This window comes from Anomaloglossus baeobatrachus, chromosome 1, assembly GCF_048569485.1.
Source record: "Anomaloglossus baeobatrachus isolate aAnoBae1 chromosome 1, aAnoBae1.hap1, whole genome shotgun sequence".
Classification (NCBI taxonomy): domain Eukaryota; kingdom Metazoa; phylum Chordata; class Amphibia; order Anura; family Aromobatidae; genus Anomaloglossus; species Anomaloglossus baeobatrachus.
Window position 1 is genome coordinate 708,178,471 of NC_134353.1, and position 17,459 is coordinate 708,195,929.

Here is a 17,459-nt window from a genome sequence, read left to right on the forward strand (position 1 = left end):
CTGAGACCCACCCCTCATTAATAACCCTATAAGTCAAAAGAAATCAACACAAGACAGAGAAAAATCTTTTAATAAAAAAAACCCCACCCTGTATTAACCCCCTAACACGCCTGCAGGTCCAACTTAATCCACACCAATGGTGAAATCATTGAAGTCAGTGACCTCACCTCAGGTGAAGTAATTGAACTATATGTCCGAATACCGGATTTGTGCACATTGAGTATTTGGTTGCAGACATTTCTGCACCAAATCTGCATCTCTTGGCAGAAAAAAACGCACCAAAAACTCAATCTGGTTTTAGCGCATTCTTCTGCCAGAAGATGCAGATTTTTTTGCAGACATTAATGCTCTAAATGCGCATTTACTGGCAGAAAAACACACCGAAAACACGTCAGAACCACATTGCTTTTGGTGAGGTTTTTTGTTTTTTTTTCTGTCAGGAGATGCAGATTTGGTGCAGTCAAATACTCAATATGCAGACATGGCCTAGTCCGGTAATCCGGCAACGAGGTCACCTGAGGTGAGGTGACTTAGTTCACCAGAGGTGACAGCTGTGACTTCAGGTGAACTCATTGAATTCAATGCTGGATCAGGCAAGTGTGCATATCTTGGCAGAAAAACGCAACAAAAAAGATGCGGTTTTGTTGCGTTTTTTTTTTTTTTTTTTTGCCAGGAGATGCAGATTTGGTGCAGAAATGTCTGCGCCCAAATAATCAATGTGCACACATTGCATGGTTTGTTAATCGAGCATTGAGTTCACCAAAGGTCACCGCTGAGGTTCCATTATTTTAATGACCGCATTTTATATTTTTTTCCCCACTGCGTCTACCAATCAGAGTAATGCAAGTATCAAATATGGCTAAGGCATTACTGTGATTGGCAGGCAATCCTGCATGTTTAGTGGCTGAAAATCAGGTGACAAACATTTGGGGAAGAGACTCAAAACTCACGATTCTAATACTAAAATACTCAAGTATTGATTATCTCGAATACCTTAATATTCGTGCCAGTAATGAGTAGTGCTCAGTATATTGGCTCCTCACTAGTGCTTTGTAACATAACTTGCACTTAAATGACCTTTATTTGAAAGCTTGCTCTTAGACTTGATCATGACATCAAGATTTAAACTTTAGCCTTAAAGGATTTTGATGCTTTTTTGCTTGAGTTTTTGAGTAGAAATCATCTTTGCATTTATGTTTCTTAAAAAAAATAAAATAAAAAATTGCACCGTTTGGTTGCCTGTGTTCCGCAGTCTATTGCGCATTACAGAATGAGTTTAATGAGAATCTGTCAGTGAACTCGTGCTGATAGGAGGATTTCTAACTCTTAAGGCCGCTTTACACGCTGCGACATCGCTAGCGATCGCACACGCCCCCATCGTCCGTGCGTCATGGGCAAATCGCTGCCTGTGGCGAACAATATCGCTAGTACGTGTCACACGAACTTACCTTCCTAACGACGTAGCTGTGAACGGCGAACAACCCCTTTTTTAAGGGGGAGGTTCGTGCGGCGTCACAGCGACGTGTCACAGCGGGCCACCAATAGAAGCGGAGGGGTTCAGAGCAGCCCCATGAAAGTCACGCCCACCTCGTTGCCGGAGGAACGCTGTTGTTCATCGTTCCCGGGGTGTCACACACAGCGATGTGTGCTGCCTCAGAAATGACTAACAACCTGCGTCCAGAATGAGCAACGATATTTGGAAAATGAACGACGTGTCAACAATCAACGGTTTTGTGAGTATTTGTGATCGTTAGCGGTCGCTCGTAAGTGTCACACGCAATGACGCCGCTAACGAGGCCGGATGTGCGACACGAATTCCGTGACCCCAGCGACATCTCGTTAGCGATGCCGTTGCGTGTAACGGGGCCTTTAGGGTATGTGCACAAAGTCTAGTTGCATTGGCTCTAGTGTTTATTAAGGTAATCCGTATACCACAGTTAGACATATGTTTATTCTATTTATTTTTTTACATTTTAGCTTCAGAATCTGGGAATCAATCCAGCCAACATTGGCTTTAGCACTCTGACCATGGAGTCTGACAAGTATATCTGCATTCGAGAGAAGGTTGGAGAACAGGCCCAGGTGGTTATCATTGATATGGCAGATCCAAACACTCCATTGAGGCGTCCGATATCTGCTGAAAGCGCCATCATGAATCCAGCTTCCAAAGTCATTGCTCTGAAAGGTGAGTCTCAATCATGGCTTCAGCAGCTACATTGGTAATCCTGCACAGATATTAAGGAACTGTTGAGCAGTGACAATTGTGTAAAGATTTGTGCTTCAGCTTTTTTACCCCAGATAATTCTACTTTTGATGCAAACTCTCTTCTGTTGATGGTTGTCATTACACCTGAAAATCATATAGGGTTATTTCTATCTCACTAAGTAATAGCATATTGCTAGGGCACACCATAATTTAAAGTGGTTGCCTGGGACTATTTTTTTTTTTTTTTATGGACCCAAGAACTAACACGCAGGTACTTAGTAAACTACTTGCCTGTATTGGCCAGTGCAGATTTCTGCTTGTGCAGAGTGGTTACAGATCGCCTCTTCCGGCAGCTCTGAGGCTTCCGCCCACATAGCGTCGACAGAGCAGCAGCATCTCTTCCACTCTGCTCTGTTGATTAGGTCGATCGGTGTCATGCTGATTGATAGCCGTTTTCCCATTTCCTTACTGTGCTGAGCCACCTGTCAATCATCATGACTTCGACAGAGCAGATCAGAAGAGGAAGAGCTGCTCTGTTGACATGAATCAGGCGAGGTCTGGGACTGCTCTGAGCCGGCGCTGGGTAGAACAGGCCAATGCTTGGCAACTACCGTGTTTCCCCGAAAATAATACCCCCTCCGAAAATAAGACGTAGCAGGAGTTTTCAGGGAGGCTGAAATATAAGACATCCCCTGAAAATAAGACCTAGTCGTGGTTTAATAATAAAGTGTCTGTGTCGCGGTATAAAAGTTAAAGAATTCTGCAGGACACTTCATTATAGACGGCGGACACACCCTAAAAAAAAAAAGAGAAAACACCGCATCCACAAACTCACCACATCCAGCGATATTGCTCGCTTCTCGGCACGCGTAAAGACCTGCGACGCTGTGCAGTGAGCTTCCAGGACTTTGCATCACATGGCCTGAAGCACGTGGTATCTCCGGATGTTGAGTGTGTGCGCGTGATTGTACAGGTATATGCGATATCGTGAGTGTATGCTGTCTGATGTGTGCGTGTCTGCAAGAGGCAGAGGAGGATGGCGTTCAGCACAGCTGCCTGGATCGCCCACCGGAGATCACAGGGAGAAATTGGAAATCTGTGTGTGTTCTGATGTATGAGTGTCAGTCAGATGCAGGAGAGGACATCGTATTGCACAGAGATCACAGGGAGGAATGATATGGAATCTGTGTGTATATGTGTGTGGGTGTGTGTGTTCTGATGTGTAAGTGTCGGCCAGTCGGACGCACTGGAGGCGTGCAGCATACCTGCTGGGAGATCACAGGAGGATCTGGGAGCCACACACACGCCCGGGGCTGGTAAGTATGACGATCCTGGGAAGGGAGGGGGGTCTGCTTTTTGTGGGGGGTGAACTTGCCCCCAACCATATCGCCTTGATAAGAAGACACCATCCGAAAATAAGACCTTGTCCTTTTTTTTTTTTTTTTTTGGTGCAAAAAAAAAAATAAATATAAGACAGTGTCTTATTTACAAGGAAACAGGGTACTTGACTGTTGGTTCTTAAGCTGATATTATTTTTTTAACTAAAAGTCCCAGATAACCTCTTTAATGATCACTTGGTATCCAACTTCTGGAACTTTATAATTCTGGCAATGAAGGGGCTTTGCTATGCAATGGCATCTCAATAACTCCCATTTGCTTTTAATAGGAGTTACAAAATGGTGTAGTCCTGATCTTCTAGAGCCAGTTCAGATAGTGAGGTATTCGTGTTTTAGCCATGGAAAACTTGGATTGGAATAACCAAAGTCCTTTAAAGAGGATCTGTCAACAAATAAAATGTGATCTTTGTTTTATTCCTGCTACTCCCCTCACAGGCCCAGAGAGAAGGACCTTTTTACTTGATCATTTTTATGGTTTTTTCTAAGAGGTCATGGCTCACAGGGTTGTCTGGGGACATGTCTTGAGGCTGCTCTGCATTATCCTGTGAGCCACACCATTTTGTTAAAGACCCTGTAGAGTAGCACCAAATCAAAAGGTGTGTGTGTGTGTGTGTGTGTGTGTGTGTGTGTGTGTGTGTATACATTATTATTATTTATTATAGCGCCATTAACTCAATGGCGCTTTACAAGTGAAAAAGGTATACATAAAAACTAGTACAACAATCATTAACAGTACAAAACAGACTGGTATAGGAGGAGAGAGGACGCTGCCCGCGAGGGCTCACAGTCTACAGGGAATGGGTGATGGTACAATAGGTGAGGACAGAGCTGGTTGCGCAGTGGTCTACTGGACTGAGGGCTATTGTAGGTTGTAGGCTTGTTGGAAGAGATGGGTCTTGAGGTTTCTTTTTGAAGCTTTCCATGGTAGGAGAGGGTCTGATATGCTGAGGTAGAGCGTTCCAGAGTATGGGGGAGGCACGGGAGAAATCTTGTACGCGATTGTGGGAAGAGGAGATAAGAGAGGAGCAGAGAAGGAGAACTTGTGAGGATCTGAGGTTGTGTGCACGTAAGTACCGGGAGACTAGGTCACAGATGTAAGGAGGAGACAGGTTGTGGATGGCTTTATAGGTCATGGTTAATGGTTTGAACTGGAGTCTTTAAGCAATGGGAAGCCAGTGAAGGGATTGGCAGAGTGGCGAGGCTGGGGAATAGCGAGGGGAGAGGTGGATTAAGCGGGCTGCAGAGTTCAGGATAGATTGGAGGGGTGCAAGAGTGTTGGAAGGGAGGCTACAGAGCAGGAGGTTGCAGTAGTCAAGGCTGGAGATGATGAGGGCATGTACTAATGTTTTTGCTGATTCTTGGTTAAGGAAGGCACGGTTCCAGGAGATATTTTTGAGTTGTAGTCGGCATGAGGTGAAGATGAGGTGAATATATTATATTACCCAGGAGAGCAGCAGTAATAAAATAAAAAGGAAAACTATCCAGTTTAGTTCTGGTGACAGGTTCTCTTTAAAGGGAATCTGTCACCAGGTTTTTGCTCCCCCCCCCCCAATCCCCCCGAGCAGCATAATGTAGAGACAGAGACCCTGATTCCAGCGATGTGTCACTTACTGAGCTGTTTGCTGTCATTTTGATTAAAAGCAATGCTTTCTCTGCTGCAGATCTAGCAGTTATATAGAGCTCATGATTATACTGGACTACCTGGGAGCGGGCCAAGTAGTCCTCTAATGATCTACTATAGATTGGTATAATTTTGATAAAATCACTGATTAATCAGCCCAGTAAGTGACACACCCCTGGAATCAGGATCTAAGCCCCTACATTATGCTGCTGTCAGGTTAGGTGGCAAAAACCTGGTGACAGATTCCCGTTAAATGATGGCATTACCTAGTGATACACCACCACTTAATAAGAGAGGAATACCCCTTATATAAACTATAGACTTTTGTTTTCCCTCACTGCAGAAATTATACATGATGTTGTGGATGAGTCCACAAGCATTATCTCTATAGGATAAGTGTTCAACATTAGGTAGTAAAACTTTTTTGCTTTTCTGAACATCTGTGGTCTTGTCTATTGTTGGATATCACCTGTGGGGAAAATTTAGCATTTTTGTCAACTTTTGTCACATCCATAAGCATTTTTATGAACAAATGATGTTCTATTTTGACATCACTATAGATTTCTGAAGTTTATCTTTTGGGGTCGTATCCGTCTGGATACAATACAAAAAAAATCCAAGATGTGTACATAATAAATAGAGTTGGCTGTTAAGGGCTCAATAAACAATGCTGGAGGTACTTCTACAGTGTAAGCGGTGCTTCACACACAGCGAGATCGCTATCGAGATCGCTGCTGAGTCACGGTTTTTGTGACGCAGCAGTGACCTCATTAGCGATCTCGCTGTGTGTGACACTAAGCAGCGATCTGGCCCCTGCTGTGAAATCGCTGCTCGTTACACACAGCTTTGGTTCATTTTTTGGACGTTGCTCTCCTGCTGTGAAGCACATATCGCTGTGTGTGACAGCGAGAGAGCAATGATCTGAATGTGCAGGGAGCCGGCGTCTGGCAGCCTGCGGTAAGCTGTAACCAAGGTAAATATCGGGTAACCAAGGGAAGCCATTTCCTTGGTTACCTGATATTTACCTTCGTTACCAGCGTCCGCCGCTCTCACGCTGCCAGTGCCGGCTCCCTGCTCCCTGCACACGTAGCCGGAGTTACACATCAGGTAAATAAGCAAATGTTTGCTTATTAACCCGATGTGTACTGTGGCTAGGAGTGCAGGGAGCCAGTGCTAAGCGGTGAGCACTGGTAACCAACGTAAATATCGGGTAACCAAGCCCTTGGTTACCCGATATTTACCTTAGTTACCAAGCGCAGCATCGCTTCCACGCGTCGCTGGGGGCTGGTCGCTGGTGAGATCTGCCTGATTGACAGCTCACCAGCGACCATGTAGCGACGCACCAGCGATCCTGACCAGGTCAGATCGCTGGTGCGTCACTAAAGTGTAACGGTACCCTAATAGTAAAGGACCAGCACTTTATTCCAGTACAGAATTCCTTAGATTCTTGTCTTGCAGTAGATATAAATAAAAAAAAAAGTTTATTCAGTACAGATGAAATTAGAACAATGCAGCCTATCAGAGGATGTTGTTTGGCTGCAGCACTCGCGTTACGCCACCATTATATGTTAATGCTAGGGAATCTATAGGGGACAAAGCGCTGAGTGAAGCAGAAATGGGTCAGTAGGTATAATTTTTTTCAGCTTCCTGATTTATACATGATGATAAAATCTGCAGAGATAATATTATAAATGTTCCCCTGGTATGTACTGTGTAATGGCCGTGTCCGACCGTACAGGGACCTGGTCTGAACATATTACAGCTCCTAGGCAGGGGAGTCGAAACGAGTATACAGACAAGACACAATGGGATCACAGTTGACTGTCATGTTTCAAACTAATAAGGGAAATGCTTTACCTCACAGCCTGCAATCCGATGCTGCCCTGTCTATATACTCTCTTTTGCTTCCTCCCCAGCCCAGGAGCTGTGGTATGATCAGACCATGACCCTGTACAGTCTGACTCAGCCATTACACAGTACATAGCAGGGGCATATTATCTCTGCAGATGTTTTCTTCAGAGAGGAAGAAGACTTGAACTCTAGTGTCCTCTATTAGAAGTAGCAATCCTAAAAGTTTAAAATCGAACCTATGAGCCTTGCCATACGACTTAGGATAAAAAGCCAAACCAGAATCTCAATTTTCAGACATGGTATTGCCCCTCGTCAATGCAAATTATGAAATCTAATTTGGTTATATCTCAGCACAGTAACATTTTTTTTATTTATTTATTTTTTAACGTTAAGTTTGGTTTGGTACATGGACTTGACTTGAATTTGACCCTGAACTGAATGTCAATGGGGACCCAAACTTTGATAATGTAAATTTGATTTAAAATGGTCTTAGTCAGGACTAGGGGGCTGCAAAAGAGGGCAAGAGTAGAACAATTGCCCTGCAAACAAATGTGGATAAAGAATATTTAAATAATTAAAAAAAAAGTACAGATTGTTAGGATACATGCCAATGTCATGTATTTGAAATAATTTATGCTGCTCCGTGTGGAGCAGGAGATACTTTGTTTTGTTACAAGTTAGTCTTTAAAATAAAGAATTTAGAAAAAACAAACAAAAAAAAACGCCATGGAGTCCCCTCTATCTATCTATTTATTTATTTATTTTTTATTATTATTATTATTATTATTAGCCAGGGTAAAGCAGACACCGCACCAGGGCAATCGGGTAGAGATGGGCGAAGTGCCAGAATTGGCGCATCTGTTGAATGTGCCACGTCTAGGGTGGCTGCAGGCTGCTACGGGAAGGGCTCAAATAACCATGGGCCTTCCCAGCCTTATAATACCATCCCCCAGCTTTCTGCTTTACTTTGGCTGATTATTTATAGGAGGACTACAGTTAATATATATTTTTTTTTATATTTTGTCCAGGCATCTGAACAGCACCCTAGCACCGAACTCTGACACTGACTTCTACGTAAGTCCGTGTTTGAGTTCAAGCCCCGGACACTTGGTGGCCTGTTTGAACTCCGAACTTTTTAGTTTGGGTTTCCACATCCCTATCCAAGATCTATTGATTAAAATGTACTTTGTTCTTGGGACAACCCCCTTTAAGTCAAGAATGGAAGATACTACATAGCAGCCGCAGTGTTGTCACAATCATTGGTGACAAATGGTTTTACTGCAAATCTGCTCATTTTTTTTTTTAAGTCATGTCTGTGCACGTTTTTTCAGGTAAGACTGTTTTCCTGCAAAATCCATGAGTTCATGGAAAATCTGTCATGATCTGTCCATATATCAGGATGGTGATGCTGCATTGTAGCTGCTGTGTCTTATTCCCTCTGGTCCAGGTGAACACAGTGCAAACCGGATTGTTTTATATCCACTAATATCAATAGAATTGGCGTTCTACACCATTTTCTCCTAGTGGCCAGGATGAGGGCATGACAGGCACGGCACCTCCCGCTCGTCAAAATCTTGGCAAAAGATGGTTGTACTTTAAACCACAAGTCTTAATCCAGCCTGTTACTGGAGTAATATTTGTGGTAAGGCACATGCCGTTTCGCCCCTTGTATGAGCTAGTAAGATACGTGTGCTTCCTATTGAACAAGGCACCTCTCACTCCAACCCTCCTCTTCATAAAGAGTGACAGAAAATAATCTGATCTTGATAAATCGGGGCCAATGTGTGTGTTATTGCAGATCGGCCATATTCTCATTAATGGAGCTGAGCTGCAATGTCAAAAATTACCTATGGACCTGGTGCGACGTCTGAAGGAAAGCAGCCTCGGTCAGACGTGTCAGCCAGCCCTTGTTTTCTAATATACGGCCTAAGGCTTCTTTCACACTACATATATTTAACATGCGTCATGAACGTTTTTTTGCTGTAAAAGCGGATCCTGCTTTTACAGCAAAAAAACGCATGCAAACGCAAGTGTTATTTTGCAGGATCCTGTCACTTTAAGTTTATGGGCGGGCATTGGAGTCATGTGATCGGGAGTCAGTGGAACTGAACGTGAGAGACTGGGAGCCGGCTTCTGAGAGCTGCAGAGGCTCGTAACCAAGGTAAACATCGGGTAACTTGTTTGGATACCCGATATTTATGATGGTTCCGAGCATCTGCAGGTGCTAGGAGCCGGGCTCCCTGCAAACGTAACCAACGTAAACATCAGGTAACTAAGAGAAGCGCTTTGCTTGGTTACCCAATATTTATCTTGGTTACGAGTGTCTGCAGCTCTCAGGCGGGTGAGAGGCAGAGAGGGAGGGGGGCGAGAGGAAGTCGGAGAGAGACAGAGCGGGAGGGGGAGAGAGAGACTGATCACGCAAGGCTGGTTTCTGGGCATGCTCAGTAGAGCAAGCAGGATCCGGTCTATCAGCATGCCAGCGTTCACATGTGTTTGCATGCAGTATAGTCAGGATCCAGCAATTTGCAGTATTTGGATGCAGCTCAAAAATGCTACAAGTAGCGTTTTTGAAAAATGTTAAACTGCAACTCGCTGGATCCTCACTATAACGCACGCAAACGCAGGTGAACGCATGTTGACGCGAGTCCATTGCAAATGCATTGAAATGAAAACGCATTTGCACTGGATCCATTTTTGCGTTAAAAAAACGTTCATGATGGATGTTAAACGTAGTGTGAAAGCAGCCTTACTAGTATTCTAGATGTTCTACAATGGCAAATATGATTGTGAGCATTTCTATTACCAGCAGGCTAATTTACACCTTTCTTGCTCAGCCTTCTTTTTAAGTATTAATTTGCTTGTTTCCTAGTATTTTTCTGTTCATTAGGCTCATTTCACATTAATACTGTGTAACATCAGGGTTTAAGTTGGGATTCCCAAGAAACTGTGTTTCACCGGTGACCCCTCCAGGTCATTCACGTGAATGGAGCGGACATAGTCACTGTATATAATGTATGGCCTCCGCCCAAACAGTATTCGTCTTTTTGCAGGATGCGGAAAATACGACCAATGCCAGGACGGAGGCCATATTCTGTACACAATGACTCTTCTCAGCTCCATTCAAGTGAATGGCTATTTCGTGTTTCCTGTCGAAATACAGTTTTTTGGTGGATTCCAACAAATCCCAATTAAGTGCCTAGTGTAGAGCTCTATATTAATGTGAAACTTGCCAAAGCCTTTTTTTTCCTATCCAGGGTGTAGGTTCACATTGTGCTTAGGGGTCTTCACCTTCTGTGACTGTATCTGAATGCCTACTTACCTGACTGTGTTGCTGCTTACGCTGTATTCCTGCCCCTCTATTGCATTTTTCAGTATATTGTCTCAAATTGCATATATCCTTTTGCTTCTTAATATGCTTTCCCCTTCCCTTTCTTTTCTCTTTTTTTACTTATGCTTTGTTTTTTTTGTTTCCTTCTGCTTTCTCTTCTCAAACAGACGGTGAGTTCTTACTTTGTCCTGTCTCTTATCTTTGTGTCCGGTAGCGTTGGTACAATATACATTGGGTAACTGTTTTCAGTCCATATCTTGTTTGGCCAGTGCTTTGTGAGTATACATGACTACATTTTGTCATTACATTGTTCAATATTCCAGCAGTTTGTGGTGCAGATCATAACATTGTATTCAATAAAGCTATATTCAGCAATCGATGGATCCATCATCAGGGCACCATGAATGCTTATATTGAGCGTGGCGAGACATAGGTAAACCTTCATGTAAAGCACCTGCCAAGACGTAGTCTAATGCATGCGTCGTATTCTAGTTATCAGGATCTAAGCTTGAGACTTCTTGGACATCATACATTTACCTTGGCAATGGCACAAGGCTCCTTGGCTGTTTTACAGGTTTGATATTCAGGTGTTTGGAACAATTCATATAGTCAGTACGAGCATTCAGTTAATGGTAAATTTCGATCCAAATGTTTGACTCAGTTCTAGTAAGAAATTGATTTAAAGGGAATCTGTCACCACTTTTTTTGACCTTTTTTTAATCTGTTAATATGGACATACAGGTACAGCATGATGACAATAGTCTTACCTGGACTCACACGAGCATATGGCATCGGATGCGATATGCTAATGTCCCCCGCCTCAGGCTCTGCTGCGAGCGTGAGCCGAGTGTCATGCGACTGTGACCCGATCTTGTGATCAAGTCTCAGCTGCAAAGCTTAGGGTGGGCGTTGTGGAGAAGAGGGAGGGGTTAATCCCCCTTATCTCCTTTATTATCAGCCTGTGCGTATATTGCACTGCACTGAGATAACATCCGAGTGCAGTCCGATTTTTCTCTTGTACCCATTCACTTGAATGGGTGCGAGTGATACGGCTTTTGCAGAAAATCGCAGCATGTTGCTACTTTTCTCGAATCTGGGTATGAGAAAAGCTGACCAACTGCTCGCCCTCATTGACCAACATTGGTCAGAGTGCAATGCGAGATTTTCTCGCATTGCACTCATCCGATTTTCAATGCTTGTGTGAGCGCACCCTTATGTCTCATATTGGATGCTTGTGGAAAAATAATCTATCACTTTACGTGTCCAGAGATTATTTTAAATAAAAGGGGCGTTACCAGATTTTTTTTTCTCCATTCTATAACCTGTATGCCCATATTAACAGTTAAAAAAAGGTCAAAATGGTCAAAGATTCCCTTTCACATCTCCATATTCATGCATGTCCTTTTTTAAAGTCCAAACAATAATCAGCATAATATGCCTTAAGAGCCTGTCTCCTTGAAAATGCTGCCATTTCTGCAGGTAATAATGTTTTAGAGTAAATGAGGGGAACAGGTTGATACACTAGATTTTTTTTTTTTTTTTTTTTTTTTTTTTTTTTTTTGGAAGAAATAGAAGCTAAGACTAGTAATACATTTTTGCTCTTTCTGGGCTTAGGCGTCCATTGGCAGCTTTCTGTGTATGCACACTCATACAGGTAAAGCTGTCAATCATGAAGTAGGGCCGTCCACTAAACTCTTAAGTCCAGAATAAGCAAAGGTTTTACTTTTAATTTTCTTTTTTAGCCACAACCATATATATCAATCTGCTCAGTTATTTCTATTCTATACTTTGCTGCTTACAGATTTCAAGTGCAGTGTCAACTTGACAAGATCCTTTTAATGATCCATCTGCTCTGACGTCTTGTGTATATTAAAACAAATGCTTTTATTCCTCATAAATAACTTTTATTTCTTTTTTTAGAATTGACAACGGGGCGTTGCCATTCCCATTTTTAAAGTGAGGTGTTAAAGATGCTGACATTGTCCACTTCAGGGAACCTGGTAGCATTTTTTTTACTATGCGAGCTGTGGACAGCATGCTCTACGAGTTAACAAAAAACAACAAAAAAACCCAAACCACTGATTACTATTACAGGAAAACACAAAAAAAAAATCACATGCTGCATTTTTGTGGTCACCACAAAATGCAGCCCCCCCCCCCCCCCCAAAAAAAAAGCAACGTGCGCACAGCAAATCTGAAATCTCTTAGACTTTGCTAGGGAAGGAAAGGCATGCCGTTTTGTGGTGATTTAAAAGATCATCACAAAATGCACCAAAAAAAGCATCAAAAACTTATGCGGGTACATGGGGCATGTAGGTGCTGGACTGGCCAAGCATGTCTTCAGGCCTAAACCCTATTGAGCATCTGTGGGGCATCCTCAAACAGAAGGCGAAGGAGTGCAAGGTCTCTAACATCCAGCAGCCCCGTGATGTCATCATGGAGGATGGTAGAGGAGTCCAGCAGTTCCTGTGAAGCTCTAGTAAACTTCATGCCCTAGAGAGTTTTAAAGCAGTGCTTGAATATAATGGTGGATACACAAGTAGAGACCTATCTTTAGTATTGGGTAGTATCACTGCCTATCCGACTAGTTTCATATACCGATGCAGCTATTAAAGGCAACCTGTCACCAGATTTTTCCCTATGCAACTAAAACTACCACCTTCTGCAGCTCCTGGGCTGCATTCTATGAAGGTGCACCTTGTATCTGGCCCCCTATTCAGACCGCAAAAACAACTTTATAAAATATTACCTTTTTGTATGTAAATTTTATCGGTGGGCCTAAAGGGCGGTCTGTCTTTCGCCTTCGTTCCCCTTTCTCCTGCCGCTGTACACGGTGCCCTGTGTTGATTTGAATTGATGACTGTCCCTTCATCCTCCATCCTTCATCCTCTAGCCTCAAAGTGGCTAGAAGGACCTTGCTGATGTCATACCCATGTGACCAGAAGGTGCGGGGCCTCAGCCAACAAAAAAAAAATGTTTCTTCCTGGTATCAGCTATGTTTACTGAGGCCCTGCCCATTCTGGTCACATGGGTAGGACATCAGCAAAGTCCTTCTAGCCACTTTAATGTAGCCACAAAAATTAGTAAAATGCTTCTATAATAGAATTAAAATAAATTAAATTATAGGAGGAGGAACAGGCAGGGGGGCAGAAATCACTATCAAAACCCACCCCAGCTATTAGCTGATCGGTAGCTGCTGCCAATCAAAAAGCTGCTCATTTTATAAACGTTACTTGCTTCTGTTTCTAAAATATTACATCCAATCTGACAAAAGGTATGTATAGAATCAGCATGATAGTGCCAGTATAACATTGGCTTTAGGTTATATAGGAAAAATCTAGTGATTGGGGCGCTTTAAGTTGTATATAGTTTTTATATTTTCTTCAGACTGAATTGCTTTTATTTTTTTGGCTAGTTGGTATGTTGTCTTTCCCACTTTCATTCTCATAGTCTGCTATAACCAGATTGTACATTTTGCACCTATGAAGTGGAGGCTTCAAAAGTGAATTTCAAAATAACTCTAAAAAAAATATCACATTCTAAATAGGGGTTCCTTAGTGGAGAAAAAAATGTTTTAAGTGCTAGGAGATCTGCATTGTAGAAGTGAAGCCGATGTTTTGTGAGCTCTTCAGTCACAACAGTAGGATATGCTGCACATCATCCCGCTGAGGTATCCACACTACTTGCTGAATTCCTGGAATCTTCTCCCACAAACAGCCAAGTGCTACATGCATTTCTTCTGACTGTACCAGCTCCACCCTACTAATATTTCCCGGCTTTCTCTGTAATGGCTTACTCCCTTTATACTTAACCCACAACCTGCTGTTGATCTAATTGAGCCCAGTAATAGTCTTGGCAGAGCATCAAATATTGGAAAAGATGATTTGTGCAGTGTGAGATCAGTTTCACAATATTCGGTCATGACAAATGCAGAACATATGAGGTTTGCAGACGTGTATAAACATCCATACTGTCTGAGCATGTGTCTACTCATGTATTTTTTTTATTTTTTTTTTATTTTTTCCAATTTTGCTTGATTTTCTGCCGGAAGATTTATTCAAATCCTTACACCCAACCTTTACATAATCTGCCTGTAATCACATTATTTTGTGTTTTAATTCCATAGAATCATTCATTGGTTCATCAGGTGTATTTTATATAATAATAATAATAATAATTAATAATTAATTTATTCATTTATATAGCGCTATTAATTCCACAGCACTTTACATACATTGGCAACACTGTCCCCATTGGGGCTCACAATCTAAATTCCCCATCTGTATGTCTTTGGAGTGTGGGAGGAAACCGGAGTACCTGGAGGAAACCCACACAAACACAGGGAGAACATACAAACTCCTTGCAGATGTTGTCCTTGGTGGGAATTGAACCCAGGACACCAGCGCTGCAAGACTACAGTGCTAACCACTGAGCCAGTGTTGTTTGTATACACACTCACACTTTCTCCAGTTTGCAATAAGCCATAAATACAAACAAATGTAAATGTCTCACCACAGCTAATGTAATCAGTCGTTTCTCAGATTGTAACACAAAATACCTTTCTTGACCAATGCAGCCTCAGAATTAACCAACCTTTTCTTGACCAGCGTCTTTAGTAATTACTAAAGCTTCTTTTGCTGTAGTCTCCTGCTACAAATGTGATTCCTAGCCAGACATCAGCTTCTGGCAGCATTCCTCAGGAATCTTTGCCCATTCTCATGGACGATTGCTTCCAGTTCACTAATATTCTTGGAATGTCGAGAGAGTGGACCAAAAAGTTTTAAAGGGGTTGTTCAGAACTTTAACATTGATGGCCTATCAATCATCAATGTTTGATCGGTGGGAGTTCGACACCTGGAATCCCCACTGATCAGCTGTTTCCGGTGCCACCGCCGGCTGGAACTGCTCAGTTGCAGAGCTGTACATTACCATCCACTATATAGTGCCTGCAGATGGCTTTGAATTAATAGGTGGCGGATGTGCAGGATCCGGCCTTAGCAAGTATTCTTTTGATGGAGCTGTGTAGCTCTCCACCCGCCTCTGGGAATAGTTGATCATCGAGGGTGCCAGGTGTCGCATCCCAATCGATTAACATTTATGGCTTATCCTTAGGATATGTCGTCAATGTCCAAAGTCAAACAAAATCCGTTTAAGAGGAGATCATTGCCTTGCAAAAATGGAGAAAAGGTAACAAAGGCAATTAAATGAAAAGCAGTTCGCAAGTTCAAAGGAACAGTGGCTATATACTGCCTGGACATGGAAAAAAAAAAACAATGTTGCAAAAAAGGGAGATAATCCCTCCATCCGATTCAGCATGAGGAAAAGCAACTCACAGCATGGTGTTAATGGCTCTGCAAATTGGATAATGTACGTCCATTAAAGTCTGTAGGTGCTTGTAAACCACCAGACTGCACTCTGATGTCATCAGAATGCAGTCCGATTCCCCGGACAGACAAGAGAGAAGATGGAGAAATAAAGTTCTCAATCTTCGCTACACCTGTGGTACGATTAAGTTTACCGTGATCAGATTCCCTCACATGAGTTACTCTGCTTAAACTGATCAGAGTTTGAGCCGAGTGTCATTACAATGATGAATCCTATTCTCTTGGAAGAGAGACTCCTCTCTCATGTGAAAGCAGCTTAAGACGTACATATATATACTGACCCAAATGTACAAGATAATTTGGATCAAATATGCTTGGAACCATATAATTAAGCCACAGAGGTTTTGGCATTCTGATCTATGGAGTAATTAAACTGAGCTGGAACTTTTCCTGCTAATGGATCAGAAGTATGACTCGAGGAGAAAGAATGACTCATACACTGAAAAGAACATGTTGCCTACAGTAAAGCATCGTGGTGGCTTAGTTTTTCTCTGTGGCTGCTTTGCTTCCTCTGGCATCTTATACCTACAGCACATGGAAGGTAAGATAAATTTAATCAAGTATCATTAAATTCTTGGATACATCTTCATGTCTTCTGTGAGTAAAATTAATTTCGAGTGTCATGGAAGCTCCTAACAGAACAATGTTCTCAAGCATACCTCACAGTTCACAAAGACTTGATTTCAGAAGAAGTCCCGAAAGATCCTGGAGTGGTCATCAAAGTTGTCTGACTTAAAGCTAACAAAAAATATTTGGGATTTGAAGAAAGCTTTGCAGCACACAAATTCAAGAATATTCGTGAAATTGATGCCATTATCCATGAGGAATGAGCTATGATTACTTGGGAACGCTGCCAGAAGCTGGTGTTTGGCTATGCATCAGATTTGCAGCCAGTCATAACCATATCGCAATTATTTTTTTGCATATTTTCCATCTCCAAGCTGTATATACATGAATGCTTATTGGATGAAGGAATTCCGGTGATGTATATGTGTAATGAGGGAGGTTTGACCTAAGGCTATCCACACTTTATTGAGGTGTGCAGAATTTTTAGGTAGTTTGTTTTCCTCAGGCAAAAGGGTTCGAAATCGATTTGACTTACGGTACTCCGAAAAGTAAAAAATTGTTACAAGTCTTGCAGAGGGATCCAGCACTCTTGAAATTGCTAAGATATTGGGTTGTAATCACAGAAGCATCAAAAGTTGGGTAGCAAATACTTAGTCGAGCTACAAACAAACATTCTGAAATAAAAATACATATTAACTGCCAAAGATTAAGAATCACACTTAAAGCAACCAAAAAATCATTATCTTTCAGTTCTATCATATTCCAGAACTGTAACCACCCCGGAGTGTAAACTGCAATGTGATCAGTGTTCAAGGATGTCACCAAAGTATGGTAGACCGAAACTTGACCACCATGGAAGAAGGCACATAAGTTAAAACATCTAGACAGGGCCAAGAAATATCTGAAGACAGATTTTTCATTGTGTTTTTTTTTTTTGTTTTGTTTTTTTTTGGACTGATGAGATGAATGACGTTTGATGGACTAGATCGATTGAGCCCGTGGCTGAATCAGTAGTGGGCACAGACCTCGAATATAAGTCCGATGCCAGGAAAGTTAGTGGTAGGGAACTACTATGGGCTGGTATTATTACAGATGAGCTAGTTTGA

General features: G+C 42.2%; 1 protein-coding gene across 1 annotated transcript in view; it reads left to right on the top strand.

The window, feature by feature from the left end:
• LOC142249600 (clathrin heavy chain 1-like) overlaps window positions 1-17,459 on the top strand; it is a 154,110-nt gene that overhangs the window by 35,557 nt on the left and 101,094 nt on the right. The window contains exon 2 of the mRNA XM_075321317.1: window positions 1,978-2,185. Coding sequence (XP_075177432.1) covers window positions 1,978-2,185 — 208 coding nt within the window. The remainder of the gene's footprint in view (window positions 1-1,977; window positions 2,186-17,459) is intronic.